The sequence below is a fragment of the Struthio camelus genome, chromosome 15 (genome assembly GCF_040807025.1).
Source record: "Struthio camelus isolate bStrCam1 chromosome 15, bStrCam1.hap1, whole genome shotgun sequence".
Taxonomy (NCBI): domain Eukaryota; kingdom Metazoa; phylum Chordata; class Aves; order Struthioniformes; family Struthionidae; genus Struthio; species Struthio camelus.
This window is the reverse complement of record NC_090956.1, coordinates 18998691-19013460: the sequence shown is the minus strand read 5'-3', so window position 1 is coordinate 19013460 and position 14770 is coordinate 18998691. Positions and strand designations below refer to the sequence as shown.

The following is a 14770-nucleotide window of genomic DNA, read 5'->3' as shown; positions in this document are numbered from 1 at the left end:
CCTTTCTGCTGCTGTGGGCCAGCCTTGCAGCGACTGGCAGGCATACACTGCTTCACTTACACTAAGCAGACTCCATTTAAGTAAGAATTCTCCTTTCTGTGGAAGTGAAAACATCCCAGCTGCGTAAGGTCGTGGTGTTTGAGAGGTTTGCCCATATGTCCTTTTCCAGCCCTTTGGGACCAAGACACTTTGTTGACCAGGTATCAATTCTGAGGAAACCAGGCGTGTCCATTCAAAATTGGAGTTTGGTGCCAGAAGGCCTTGCTGACTGTGGCTGCAGAAACCCTTTCCCTTACTGAGGTGGTGTATGGAGCTGGTGTTGGACAGAGGAGCTGATGGTAGTCCTAGACCTCTGTTAGCCAGCCTGTCCACCCCGAGCGCCCTGCTGGAACGGCTGGCCTTCCCAGTTATTTGAGAGTCCAAAATAAGAGCGTGATTTGCATGCACCTTTTGCTAACTCCTGGTCTGTTTTTCCTCCAGCGTACATACCGAATGCCAAAGGATATCCACGTTGAACCGGAGAAGTTTGCTGCAGAGCTGATCAATCGTTTGGAGGAAGTACAAAAGGAACGTGAAGCAGAGGAAAAATTAGAGGAGCGCCTTAAACGCGTTCGAGCGGTTAGTAATCTCCTCGCCTCCCTGTATCAGCTTGGAAATCATTTGCGTGCTGTGCCCATGGTGATCCCTCAGCTGCCATCCGAGCGCACTGGGTGATCGCTTTGCTGCTGTAGCAGCCATGTGTATCACCTACACAGGGGCTCCTGGAGACTCCCCATGCTCCTGGGAGCCTCCAGGGTGCCATTCCCACGTGTGTGTGCAGGGCTCATGAGCTCCATCACTCCCTCCCTGCTGGAGGATGCCAGTTAGGGCACAGCAGTGCCCACTTCTGTCACCAGTTAGGGCTCCGTGTGCTCCCTGTCATCCTCTTTGCCACGACAAGAGCGCTATGCACCCTCCTGCTCCCCTCCGTCACAGACTTTGTAGGCAATCCCTTCCACACCAGGATGGAGTCTGTGTAACACAAGGGTTCTCCTTCCCCTCCAGGCTACAATTTATGTTCAGATCACTCCATCTATGGAGATTTTGTGTGATCCCTCTTTCCCCGCCGATGGTGAACAGATGGCAAGTGTTACGCTTGGAGGTGTTGGCGTGTGCCAGCAGGCCGTTTCTGCCAAAGCCCAAAGGGTTCCTGTCCATCAGTGCCTAGAACATCCCTAGAAAATTTGGAGTTGATCAGATGTAGCATCCAAAAGTCCTCTAGTGGGCAAAAAAGTGCAATAACTACATGGGTAGCCAGGGACTCCCAGCCCATGGCACTGCATGGTGTAAGCCCTGGTGCTGCTGGGCTGCTTCAGAGCTTGAATACTTGGTAGATTGACCACAGGAGGCATCCAAGGCCTTAGCTCCATAGTGAGCTCCAAAAGATACAGAATGAGGTGTTAGTCATCTTGTGTTACTTGTGCGAGACACCCTGTTCAGCAGTTTTCGTGCCGTATCTTTTCTTCTGAGATGCTATCTCACAGTGTGTGTGTATCGCGTGCAGGGGAAACAGAGTTTTCTGAGGACATCGCAGTGTTACTGAACATCACAGACGTCAGTGTAATTAGAGCCCTATGTGAAAAGGTTGTGGGTCTATCCTTGCTGCCCTGGCTGTGAGGTGAAGGCTCCTGTCTGTGCATAGTAACCCACAGCTCACCCTCCCCAAAGAGGGAGGTGTTTTGACTGTCTCATCTTAGCTCCATGCTTTTAGAGCAGCTGAGTTTCTGGGGCTGCAGTGCGGACCCTTCAGCCCTATTAAAATATTTTTAAATGTTCATCTAGCTACAGTGAAAGAGCTGTAGGTTGGAGTGTTTGCTTTAAATTGCAAAGCAGAGAAGCGAGGGAGGCAGAATAATCTGCAAGCTTTACTCCAGCTCCAAGCGTTGTCCAGCAAACTCGGCGCTCCAGGATCTAGCCAGAGAAGACAAGCTAGGTGCTAGTTTGTGTTTTGATTCCTGTTCTTCTGGAAGCGGTCCGCTTTCCTCTCTGGTACCTATTGCTTTCTCAACAAAGCCAATCTGACTGGCAGCTTTTCCTGTTGGTATGGCCCTGGAGCACTCCTCCTCCTCCTCCTCCTCTTCCTCCTCCCGTGACTGCATTGCTGCCCCCACCTGTACCAGACTACATTATCCCAGCCCTCTGCCTCCTTGCGGAAGCTGCCAGTAGCAATACCATAAAATCAGCAAATACCTATGCGCCAGAGAATAAATTTAAGTCTGTTTAAACACATTTTTGTGTGACTTAATCTATTTCTAAGCCCAGGACTCCCGCTAATGCTATATATTAAACCTCTTTGCTGTCTCCAGAGTGTATTTCATTGACTGGCTGGCATGTGGCATTAGCCATTCAGAAAAACTCTGAGTAAGCAATTGTAGCTTTTTTAGGTCAGCACTTAAGGCGCAGGAGCTGCTGGTATCAGCAAGAGGAGAGCTTGGATCCTGATGCATAGCGGGTTTTTCTCTGTGACCTGAGCACCGGGACTACAGCGTCCTTCCTCCTACCGCGGTTGCATGGCTGACTGAGCAGTGGCACAGGCAAAAACGTAAGGTGTTGGTCACACAGAGCAGTTACCAGCTTAGCAGAGAGACTGGAAATATTTTGCACAAGTTAGGAAAAAGATGTTTTTTCTGCCCTATACTGAGCTGCCTGCGGGTTCCCTTTCAAGGCTGCATCGTGTAGTCGAGGCAAGAGACAGTTGCTTTACAGCCACGTGATTTTTACTGAAAAGTCTGTAAGATTTCTTTTTGAGGAGACCCAACCTCTGAATTCATTACTTCTCCTGAGCTCCGTGGAAGAGGTGGGAGGACACGCGTGTTCCCTGACTTTGTTTTCAGCCACTTCAGCCTCAGGTCCGCGCGTGGCAACCGCAGCATCACGTCATACAGATAGTTCTGTCTTGGTCTGAACTTTGTGATTTTAAAATGCGCCGAGCCTATCATCAGGGGAGCAAAGCCAGTGCTAAGAGCCTCACTATTCGAACATAAAACGTGGCCTAACTAGCGAGGGAGGTTGTTTACGTGACGATTGAAAACGCGCTCGTGTTTAAGCGAGCTGTCTTGGCCCGCCAAGCAGGAGTAATCTGCTAGGTGGCCCTGGCAGAAGGCAGAGCGGGGTTTAAAGCAAGGTGTTGCTTGCCCGTAGCTCCCCAGCGCGTTACAGCCTCCTCATTCACAGGGCAAGCCATGCCGGAGAGTAAAAATAGCTCGCCAGCCAGCCAGCAAAGTTTAGGCGTACGTCCTTCGCCGCCGATGGAAGACGTTCGTGACAATATTATGTCAGCAAAGCACCATCTAGCGGCTGTGGCACCCACAGCTTCCCAGGGCGGCGGAGAGGGCTGCGCAGCCGCCTCGGCGAGGCGCTGGGACGCGGGCGCTGGAGCCCGCGTCACCTGGGCGCCGTCCTCCCGCGCCACCTTTCTGGCCACCAACGCTGATCCCGGCAAGGAGGCTGCTCTCCAAACCCGCACATCTCCTCTGCGTGGAATGCAGTCGTTCCTAGCAGAAGCGGTTCTGCAGATGTTTGAGGAGGGAAGGAGATTTGGTACCTAATCTGCTGAGAAGCCCTACTTTAATCCTTGGAGCTGGTAACAGTTAGTTAGCAATGAACTTGGCAGAAAAACTCCCGAAATGCCGGGGTAGTTTTGTAAAACTGTAGAAAACGTTAGGCAAAACGGTTAGAAAACAGCTGGTTGCAGGCATGCAGCAGTATGCGTTGAGCGTGTGTTTACCCGTTATTCCCTGGTGTGCAAATTTAGGCACCTATTTTTGCAGAACGCGGTTAGCCATTTTCAGAGGCGGGCGGTGAGCACAGCGCATTGGTGTTTGTGTGGGCAAACACCCATGGCTACAGGAACATTTCCATGCCAAAAGTGTGCTTTACAGTCCAGCTTGCAGATGCCTGCTCCGAACTTCTCGCCCACGTTCCGGCATGGGAAGGCTCGTTCCCCAGCCTTGCATGCTGCAAACCCAGCGACGCTGTCTGCCCTTTCTTCTGCCTGTGCCGACCACGGGCCGTCACCTGCCGGGTGAGAGGGCTGTGCAGGCAGAGGGGCTACAGGCTGGGCTGGGAGCAGAGCTTGCTCAGGTTGGGTCAGGCAGGTTTGGCTCGGAGGGGAAGGCTGCTGTGGTATTGCCAGGCGTAGACGCAGATCAGGCGACTCAGGCAAGGAAACTCAAAGGAAGGAGAAGAATCAGTCCTGGTTTGGTGCAGGAGTTAAACTCCCAGGTCTTCTTTCTTCTGGATGTCCTAGGTATGTGGTGATGTCTTCATAGTATCCCATTAAGAGCCTCCTGATACGAGGCACCGTGTTGCAGTGCTGTTGTCCTCTTCGTGCCGCAGCCTCTGTGCACGCTGCAGGGCACCAGCGCACGTGACGGAGCTGAGCCTGGGCTCTGCCGTAAGCAGAGGCAGGTCACACTGACCCAGCTTTGCATGCTACCTCATTTTTTTCACTGCAAGCTAACCAGAGAGGAAAGGTGCAGCAGAATTGGTATCTGCAGAAGACTTGAGCCTGTAGCTGCTGCCCTGCTGTAGGTGACAGAGCAGCTTGGGATAGGCACTGTTTCCTTCATTCATCTGCCCTTTTCTCACCGTTGTGACTTTCCTGCCATGGGAGGCTGAGACGTAAAGCCAGCCACCCCCCAGAGCTTGCCTGCACGCCCCCAACCCAAGCAGCAGTTGCTCGTGCCTGGGGCCATCTCTGGGCAGCTCTGCTAGATCTCCAGCTTAGTGACACGTGGGCTGAGCCAAGGCAAACAGACAGCCTCTTCTTCCCTTAGTCCATCCTGATGTCAATCTCTGAGCAAATAAAGTCCCACGTCCCAGTTATTTACAAAATCAGGTTCTAGGAAGCCAGAGGAGCTCCTAAACCTCAAGCAGCCACTTGGCTGAACAGTCCCAGGTTTATCCTGTGGTCACGAGTTCTGCCCAGGTGTGGTACTGCAGCACTGTCACAGCTCTGCTCTCTGAGCGGACAGGACACGCTGCTCTTCAACAAGGGTATTCATTAGGATCCAGACTTAGCCCTGCAGGTACTACTTGATATTTAAAGCTAAGAGTTCTTCAGAATGTAGGTACCAGCCCTAAGTGCCTACAAAGTGTTGAGTGCATCACTGGGTTACCGTAAAGTGCTCATAAATGTTCACCCCAGCATTACAAATTTAGTCAGTATGAGATTCATCTTTTCTTTTACCTGAACTACCTGCCCAGGGACGGCATTTGATAGGCTGCAGTGTTGTGACTGCAGAGGAAAGATACCTCTGACGTTCTTAAGAGTAATTTATTAGAGTGGTTTGTCCCTTCCAGAAAGGGTCATCATGACGCAGCTCAAGGCCCTTCTCTTGCCCGGTGATGTGGTGTCATTTTGGTCAATGGAACAGTTGGGATCGCTGTCCTACTGGACCAGCCTTGTTCTGACTCTTGCCGAAATGGGCCACAAGGATGAGATCCTTCTGAATAGCTCTTGGCCCTTTGAGATAGGTTCATGTTACACTGGAGCAGGAGAATGTGCAGTTCTCTGCCACACTCAGCACCTCATCTCATCTGCTAGGGTTCAGTATGTGACCCCATAAGCTGTTCCCTAAATCTGCTTTCCCAGACACTTGTCAGGCTGGTGATGGTAGCTGTAGTGTCCAAGGGACTGTGGCTGCTGGCTGTGTGCCGGGGAGAGAAGGGCAGTGGAGCTGAAGGATGCAACTAGGAAAGGACCTTGATGAGGCAGGAGAGGAGCAGCAGGAAGAGAGACGGGACTGGGCCAAGGCGGGCAGCGTGCCAGCCAGGAGTAGAGGCTGTGGCTCTCAGGAGCCCCGGAGCCATGCCACCAGCCTACCGACAGGCCCAGGGGCGGGCTCCTAGCAGCCGGCGGTGCTCCCGCAGGCTGCCTGCCCCCTCTCCAAGCTCTTCCTCGCCATCTCTGCCCTAGCCGTTTTGCTCTGGGGCCTTTGCAGCAGTGTGCCCCCAGCGCAGAACTGCTGGCCACGGGTGCTTGCAGCACCTCTGTCTTTTCCCCTTTCAAAGCCTGATGTTATCCCTGCTTGGGTTTGAAACCCCCAGGTGTGCTGCCCGGTGGAAATCTGTTATTTGTTTTCTTGCTCTGCGGTTGGCAGCTGAGACTTCAAAGCTGGTTAGCAATGATGGATGATGACATCTGACAGGCCAAGGTGATGGGAGTCAGGGTTTTCTAGCAGATATATTCATCTGGCAGGGCAGAGCTGCCCCGTCCTGCAGATGATTTCTTTACTGTGCCAAAGGAGGAAAAAGAGAGCAGGATTAAAGGACTTGCTGGAATCCGACTTATGTAATTAAAAAAATAGGAATCCTGACTTCCAATAAAGAAACTTCATAAATATCTGAGTTTATGTTGGAGAGCAAAACAGTTTGTCAGCATCAAAACTGTGGCTGTCAGCACGGAGGAGTTTTATTCTTCCTGGCAAGGACTTAAGAGGCGTTAACAGCAGCATGTCCTAGACCGTTGTGAACTGCAAGAACGAGCAGTTAGCTACAGTCCATTTCTTTATCTGCGTGAAGTGTTTCACGCATGCCTGGGAGAAATCAATGTTTGATTTTCAAAGCCGTTCAGGCTGCTGTCGACCTTCAGTTGCATATTCCTGTGACGAGCCCGTTGTTTGCCTTGCTTTGTGCAATAGTCGTTCACGTGAGAAAATCCCCTGGTCTCTCCTGGCTCGAGAAGTGGTTTGCTGCGTAGCCTGTAACTTTGTGCTTTATCTGATGAGCTTTGATGTGATGCCTTACCGAAGGCTTGCAGGAAGTTCCACAGATAGTGCGGTACGCTGTGTTTCCTTTGCTGGTTGTTGCAGAACCATCTTCAAGGGACTTGGTGAGCTTTTTAGCAAGGCTCTCCTCTCTCTTAAATCCAATCAAGTTATTACGCTTATCAGAAAGCTGCATCTGTAAATCTCGTTGGTGATGCGTGGTCTGCGTGTCAGTGGCTGCCTCGCTCTGTTGGTAATGCATTGACACCCTGGCTACGACGACTTGGCAGGCAGGTACGGAGGTGCTGGAGCACAGCTCTTCTCGGTAGCAGCAAGGCAATGGCCACAAGCTGAGATTCAGGGTCGGCATTAGAAAATAAACTCCCCCCAGGAGGGGGATGCAGCCTGGGACAGGTCACCAGAGAGGGGGATGAGTCTCTGTCCTTGAAGGTGTTCAAGACCTTGCTGGACAAAGCCGTAATTGACCTCTTCTAGGGTAGGTGACAGTCCCGCTGCAAGTGGAAAGTGGGACTAGGTGCCTCCAGAGCATACTGCTGTCATGCAATGATCGTCCTTCTGTTTTCTTCCAGGAAGAAGAAGGTGAGGATGCAGATATCTCTTCTGGTCCCTCAGTCATTAGCCACAAGATGCCTTCCGCCCAAACCTTTCATCACTTTGCTCCTCGTTACTCTGAGATGGGCTGTGCTGGGATGCAGATGAGAGATGCGCACGAGGAAAACCCAGAAAGCATCCTCGACGAGCATGTACAGCGTGTCATGAAAACGCCAGGCTGTCAGTCTCCAGGACCTGGCCGCCACTCTCCTAAGCCACGGTCCCCAGAAAGCGGCCACTTAGGGAAGCTGTCAGGGACACTAGGAACGATTCCTCCAGGGCATGGCAAGCACGCAACAAAATCAGGAATGAAACTGGATGCAGCTAACTTATACCACCATAAACATGTCTATCACCATATTCATCACCACAGCGTGATGAAACCAAAAGAGCAGATTGAGGCTGAGGCCACTCAGAGGGTGCAGAACAGCTTTGCGTGGAATGTAGATTCACATAACTATGCAACAAAGTCACGAAACTACACTGAAAACTTGGGCATGGCCCCTGTCCCCATGGACTCTTTAGGCTACAGGTGAGTCAAGGCAGCACCCAACGGGAGTCCCAGAGCCATTGCTTCTCTAGGAAGCTCATTTGTAAACAGGCTGTAGCATGGAAATGAAAACGAAGTTGCTGAGCCATGTTTTCTCCTGGAAGTGTATGCTGGGACATGGTTCAAGGACCTCCCACTGCCCTTCCCCTTCAGAAACGGGTATGCCCCCAGTAACCCTTGTAAACCCTTTTCCGTCTCTGTGATCTGGTGCTGAGAAGACATTCTCTAAGCGGAATTTCTAATGGCCTTGGTTATGAGGAAGCTCTTCTGCTCCTTAAAGCAGCAGAGCTACTTACAAATTGCAGGTGCTGATCTACTACCCTGCGGATCAGCAGCAAATAAATATAGGGTTGCATCTCAGGGTCTGGGTAACAGAAACCAGTGTCATAAGGTGTTCATGTGAGGACAAAAAAAGCCCTCCTACTGCAAGGCCTAATTCATTTGCAAGAACGGTTCCTTTTTCTTCCTAATAAAGCGACGGACACTGGTGCTACTGTGGTATACTGTCCCAAGGGAACATTGTCAGTGGCAGGGCTGCATCCATGACACTCTGCCCAGGAGAGAGAGTCCCATGGACGCTATTTCACTGCCTAATGGGCTTTTGTCAGTCTTTCCTTGGCCATTTGGGTGCCTCCGTCTCCTGTCTTTGTGCTGAGACGGGTTTTGCTAGTTCCGTTACTGAATTAGTGCAAAGGTGAGAGCAACTGCAGAGGCTCAGGGCTACCCTGAGTAATGAATGGTGATGATGAACATGTGGAGTAGCTGCAGTGGAGAGATGTGTTCATGTCTGAGCTCAGCTAGCTCCTGAGGGCATGTTAATTTGGGCTTTGCAGTGGGTGGGTGTTTTGCGAAGGCAGGGGGGCCTGCAGCTTGCAGGGCCAACTTTCTGGGTTGGGAGGAGGGAAGCGAGGGCAGAGGCCGCCAAGGCAAACCACTTTCCAGGCAGGCAGAGGGGGGAAGCACTTACAGCTGCTGCGTTTATACAGGGAAAGGATCAAGATACATGACTATGGCCTTCTGAGAAAGGGCAGGGAAGCTTGGGTTCCCCAGCAGAGCATTAGCATAGTCATGCTGGGTCATCCCCAAGCCCACCTAGGCCTGGGACTTCTCTCCAGCGGTGACTACAACACAAGCTTAAGGAGACTCTGAATAAGAGGGCATATTCAGAGCAGTCCTTCCTCTGGCACAAACTTCTAGTTCCTACCGGTCCCCAGGTTAGGAACTTCCTAAGCCAGACTTTGCAGCTGGGCAGGCTTGTTCAGCAGGCAGTGGTCTCTTGCAGCGGCTTGTCTTGTTCCTTTTTGAACCCAGCTAGGCTGCTGGCCTCCGCAGCACCCTGCGGTTATGCCTGCGGGTTGATGACATGCTGTAGAAAAAGACACCTTTTGTTTGCACTGAACCTGCTGCTGGAGAATTTCATTTGATATCCGCTAGTTCCTGCATGGGCAGAAGTTAAGAATAATTGTTTGCCCTGATTTTGTAGGTCTGTAGTATCTCCCTGGTCAGGCTGTTTCCCAAGCTGAATAGTTATCTGCTTAGTCCTCGCTCTACAGAAGTCATCCCACATCTCTGCCCTTATGGTCTTCTGTTCTTAGTCCCACTGTGGCTGTGTGGGGTGGGCTGGCCAGAACTGCACACGGTACTCAGGACAAGGGCAAGCATGGACATAACAGTATTTCCTCATTTGTTCTCGGGTAGTTTCGTAGTAATTCCTGCTGTTCAGTTTGGCCCACCCTGCTGCATTGGGATGCTGTTTTCAGAGAACCTGCCAGGAATCTACGGTCTCATTCCTGCCCAGCAAAGCTGCTTTGGGGTCTGTTATCGCCTTTGTGGCGTTTAGGTTAATTTTCCTGTGGGTGTTAATTAGCACACAGAAGTAAAGTAGGGAGGGCCCACGGAGCAGAGCGGGTGGGTGATGGGGATGTTGGGATCAGGTGGAGTTGCTGGCTGCAGCAGTGGCAGACCAGCGTGGGCCCCTGCCTGGCCTTGCAGGCATGCGGCTGCATATGTCGCGGGCATAAGTCTTGGCAAGGAGAGATGGGTCGTTCTAAGAGCCGCTGTTGCAGCTGTAAACGTAGCCAGAGACTGTCGACGATTGCCTCATTTCCATCTACCCTTGTTATCTGAGGTGGTTGCACTGACCCCCTCCCCGTGGGCCCAGCTGAGAGCCTGCAGAAGGCAGTCCCCCTCTGCTAATATGTGATCTTTTACCGTGGCTTGAAGCATCAGTTCACATCGTGGTGAGAAGTGAATGCTGGGCCTGGCAGAACAGCAGTTTGAGGTACTAGCAAACTGGTGATCTGATCTGAGGCGGGAGACGGAAGGGGCTCAGATGAGAGCAGTGGTCCGATGTGGAGTGGCAGATGATGGATTGCAGCACCAGGATGGACCTTATGCTCTGAGTATGTTACCATGTTAGAGCGAATTGTTGGGGGGTTATGGCAATCCTTCATGTGGCAGGAGATCTGTTAGGCTTTTCACCGTGTTGCCATGGCTCATTTGGCCAGCGGAGAAGCTCCCTTTCTCCACAGGTGACTGGACAGAGACAGCCTGATGTTCCTAGGTCTGGACAGTCTTGCTCTTAGCCTCAGCTGTGGCATGGCTGAGCTGTGGTAGAGCCAGGGCGCGTCAGGCCAGGAGGGCTGTAGAAGGCAGCCAGGGCCGTGTCTGTGTGGCAGATAGCGCAAGATCCCAGCAGGGCTGAGTATGTCTAGAGATAGACATGTCCATACTGTGCCACAGTCTGTGGTGATTTGGTTTAGGCAAAGCGCTAATGTCTCAAGCTTTGTTCTTGCAGTGGGAAAGCAAGTCTGCTCTCAAAAAGAAATGTTAAGAAGACCGATTCAGGGAAAAGTGATGGTGCCAACTATGAGATGCCAGGATCTCCTGAAGACGTGGAGAGAAACCAGAAGATCCTTCAGTGGATCATAGAAGGAGAGAAGGAGATCAGCAGGCATAAGAAAACAAACCATGGGTAAGGGCTGGCAGAGCGAGGAGCCTTCACACTGTTTTATTGCATCCCCTGCATAAGGCATGTGTTTCTAGACTGTACAGCAGTCTGCCTTGTTCCTGGAGATCTCAGGGAAGCAAGAATCCACCAGGCACAAGGGTGTAGGTCCTTTGGGGGCCTGAGGATTGCTCAGGGGCTGTAAGGGCAATGATCAGTTTTTTCTAAAGGATGAATTGTGGCTGTTGCGGGAGGAGGCTCAAGCCCCAGGAAAATCTCACAAATTGCTGCTGTGGTTACTAGGTGGATAACGTGGCACACAGTAGGCAATAATTTTGGTTTAGGCATTGCTGTTACTCCTGCAAGGTGTTGATAGAAACGTGGGCCCTGCCACACTGGAGCCCTTGATCCTGAGTAAGCAGTTTAGCATGGCTCAGGCAAGGAGAACTGGGCTGCCCTGCGTTTCGGCTTACTGAGAGCATCCTCTGGGATGGACTTGCCTGCCTAGAGTGAAGCCAAAGACATGGCTGTCTCGGGAATCTCTGTGTAGTCAAGCAGATCTCCTGTGGGCATGGATCCTTAATCACAGTCTGGTCAGCTCTCTGGCAAAAGGCAGCGTTTGCCAGGGTGTCGGTAACGAGAGGGATCTGGGTTCTTACTCCAAGTGATGCAGCTGTAATAGTGACTAAGCGGTGAAAGAGCTGTCATTTTTTTCTCCTGCTTCATGGTAGTGTCTGGGAGAGGTCGCGCTGCAGGCAACTGGGACCGAGTGCCAGAGCCACGGGCAGTGCCAGGCACCCATGAAATCACGCGGCACCTTCTGCTGCTGGAGCTGGGGAAGGATGAGCACATCTGTGCAGCATCCATTTCCCTTGGAGATGCTCAGCTGTTAGCTCATCAAGAGGCTCACAGCCTGGGAATGGTGGCATCCCACTTTGGCATGTCTTCTGGGGGATCCTGCTGGGTGAATTTGGCAAATATTTGAACTGCCTTTTACTGGGTTTGTTTCTATACATCGTGCATTTCATGAGAGTCCATAAACAGGTGTGTAGTGTTTGTGTCAGGTTTGGGTCGCTCACCCTGATATCTCAGCGAAAGGCCAGAATAGGCAGTGGCTTGCTGCCTTGAAATCTTCTCTAGACATACAGCTGGTTGGATGGTGTTCCCCTCTCTCCCTTGGAAACTGCAGCACAGCCATGCTGTAAGAAGCTTCCCAGGGGTGCCTGAGTAACCCCGTGCCCAGCTGCAGAAGCAGTAGATCCATCTAGGAGCGTCTGTGCGGGTGTGAAAAGGCTTGGTGGTTCACTCAGAATGTTTGTATCTGTGTGTAGCTCTTCAGGTGCTAAGAAGCAGCTGTCCCATGACATGGTCCGACCCCTCTCCATTGAACGACCTGTTGCTGTGCATCCGTGGGTCAGTGCCCAGCTCCGGAACGTCGTCCAGCCTTCTCATCCCTTCATCCAAGATCCCACCATGCCGCCCAATCCAGCCCCCAACCCTCTCACCCAGCTGGAAGAAGCTCGCAGGAGGTTGGAGGAGGAGGAAAAAAGGGCTGGAAAGTTACCCCTTAAACAAAGGTACGGCGATACGGTCTGATTGCTCATGGGAGGCAGTGGGGAGACTGCTCTGAAGGTGGGGAGCTGGGGGAGATGTCCACCATGCTCTGCTCTGGTTTCCAGCTTCCAGGACCAACTGCACGTAGACGTGTGCAGAGAGGTCCGAGATATCTTCCCCAGTCCCTCTGACATGGCCTCTCGTGATGGTGTGAATGCCAAAACCCACCTGGAGATCTGTGGTTGTTGGACAGAGAAGCTGGAAACGCTCCTGTTGGTTGTGCTGAAAGTGTGGAGCAGGGACTGTGGAGAGTTTCGGAAGGAGCTGGGCAAGCAGAGCCCATCTAGAAGAGGCACGTGACGGGGCAGCTCTCTCCCGTGGCGCTAGCCAGCCTCCAGCCTGCTGGAGCTTCCTTGTTCTTCGCTTAGTGCTGACTTGGTTGGTGCAGTGGCAGAGCTCGCAAGCATGCAGCAAAATTAAGTGCAGAGGAAGAATATGTATTTTGCTCCATATCTACATCTCCTGCAGTCTGCTGGCAAAGGCTGTTTGTGGCACCCAGACAGGAACGCTGCGGTCTAGTCCTGCCGTAGCAGAATTGACTCACTACGTGTCCATATCCGAGTCAGTTAATTGTTCTGTGACTCAGCTTAATGCCAGTTGCAGAGCTAATTCTCCTGCTCCTGTATTGTCTTTCAGGGAGGATGGGGAGATTATTCGGTGTTTGCAAGGCACGTGCAGCACTCAGATGAAAAGCATTTTGGAAGTGCAAGATAATTAATGTTACCTGCTAAAAGCTCTTTGTTGACACTGAATACCTTTCACAACGGGAATTGCATGTAGCCGCTGCAGCGCTTTATAGCTGTGTTCTGGAAATTTGAAATTTTGGGGTCTGCCACTTAGAAATACGAGCGTAATTTTAAAAAGAAGCTCTTTCAGTTGCTGAGCTCCAATTATTTTTGCTTGCATTGACCGTACAGCAGACTTCTGCGTGCTTATGTCAGAGCATTGGTTGAAAGCCAGGTAATTAGAGGGCTCTCCCAAGTCAGGTTAAACCACGTTTATTTGATCTGTCAGTTGGTGTAATTGGATAGGAATTATTAATAAAGTCATTTATAGTCGTATTAAATTCATGTACCCTCCCCAGAAACGTCTAGATGCAGATACACGCTTTGGAAACACTGGCCGAGGCTATATGCATGTATAACGAATATTGCTAATGATAATTTGGCAAGTATTGTAAAGGTAGTTTTTATAGAAACCCTATGGCATTGCGGTAAGTGCCGCGCAAACCAGCAGGAGAACAGGCTGAGCCATGGGCCCTCGCAAGGGCTGGCGGCTTCCCTGATGGCGCCGGGATCCCGCCGACCTGCAAGGAAAAGCAGGGAGCAGCGTTTGGCAGTTTGGGGGAACAGTTGACGAGAAGCGAACGCGCCTGCGTCCAGGAGCCCCCAAAACTGGACGCAGCAGTCCCCGCGGAGCCGAGGATCGCTGGACGGTGAAATGGCTCTGCTGCGTTTTGGCAGGATTAGGTGCTGCAGCTGAAGCATGCCTGAGCGAGCACCTTTTGAGAGAGCTCCTGTTATGGCTAGCACAGGAGCATGCCTGAAAATAAGACTTCACATAGCCTTGTTGAGAATGAGCCTGCCCAAAGCCAGCTGGAGAGCAAGGGAGAAGCGGAGAGGGAAGCCCACCTGCAAAAAAAATGTTTATTTCAGTAGGGAGCTTCTGAGAGCTCTGGGAAATTGGAGTCTCTGCCCAGGTTTGTCGGCAGCCTCAGGGAAGCGGGGAGATGGTCAGCACGCTCCCAGCGGCAGGGGAGGTGGAGGTGAGCCTGGAGGTGGTATGGAGGCCCAGGCTCACCCTGGCCGCAGGAGGAGGGTACGATGGGCCAGCTTCGTGCAGCCCAGCTGGCCTTGCCAGCACGTTACCTTGCCCGCAAGCTGGCTCTGCCTTGGCCGCAGAGCCCTCTCCAGCAGCGTCCTTCTCCCTGATTAACCGCTTGCTGCTTTATACAGGGTGGGTCTCAGCAGCCTTTCTTCCACCCCAGCACTGCCCCTCTAGAAACGGAGGAGGCATCTGCAACGTCTGTATTGGGCATCATAAATATTCTTCCAGAAACCACACAGCTGTTGCAGAACAAGCCTTTCTCTCCCTTCTCCACAGCCTTTGTGGGGGCATTGATCTTCAAGATATCTACCTAATTGCATGCTAGGAAGTAAAGTACTACAAGAATAGGTGTCGTATACACGATGACCTGTGGATCCCATGTGCCCGCTGCATTTGTGGAGACCCCTCTCCCAGTGGCCATCAGTTCTTTTGGATGTACAGCCAGTTTTTGAGGCATTTCCTGTAGCTCGG

General features: G+C 51.9%; 1 protein-coding gene across 3 annotated transcripts in view; it reads left to right on the top strand.

Moving 5' to 3' along the window:
* The window catches only part of AXIN1 (axin 1), an 88250-nt gene that overhangs the window by 67035 nt on the left and 6445 nt on the right, over positions 1-14770 (top strand). For 2 of the 3 annotated variants that reach the window (XM_068908507.1, XM_068908506.1), the window contains exons 5-8: positions 481-618; positions 7340-7893; positions 10709-10885; positions 12190-12435. In XM_068908507.1, the coding sequence (XP_068764608.1) occupies positions 481-618; positions 7340-7893; positions 10709-10885; positions 12190-12435 (1115 nt within the window). The remainder of the gene's footprint in view (positions 1-480; positions 619-7339; positions 7894-10708; positions 10886-12189; positions 12436-14770) is intronic. The other variant, XM_068908508.1, reaches the window with a different exon arrangement.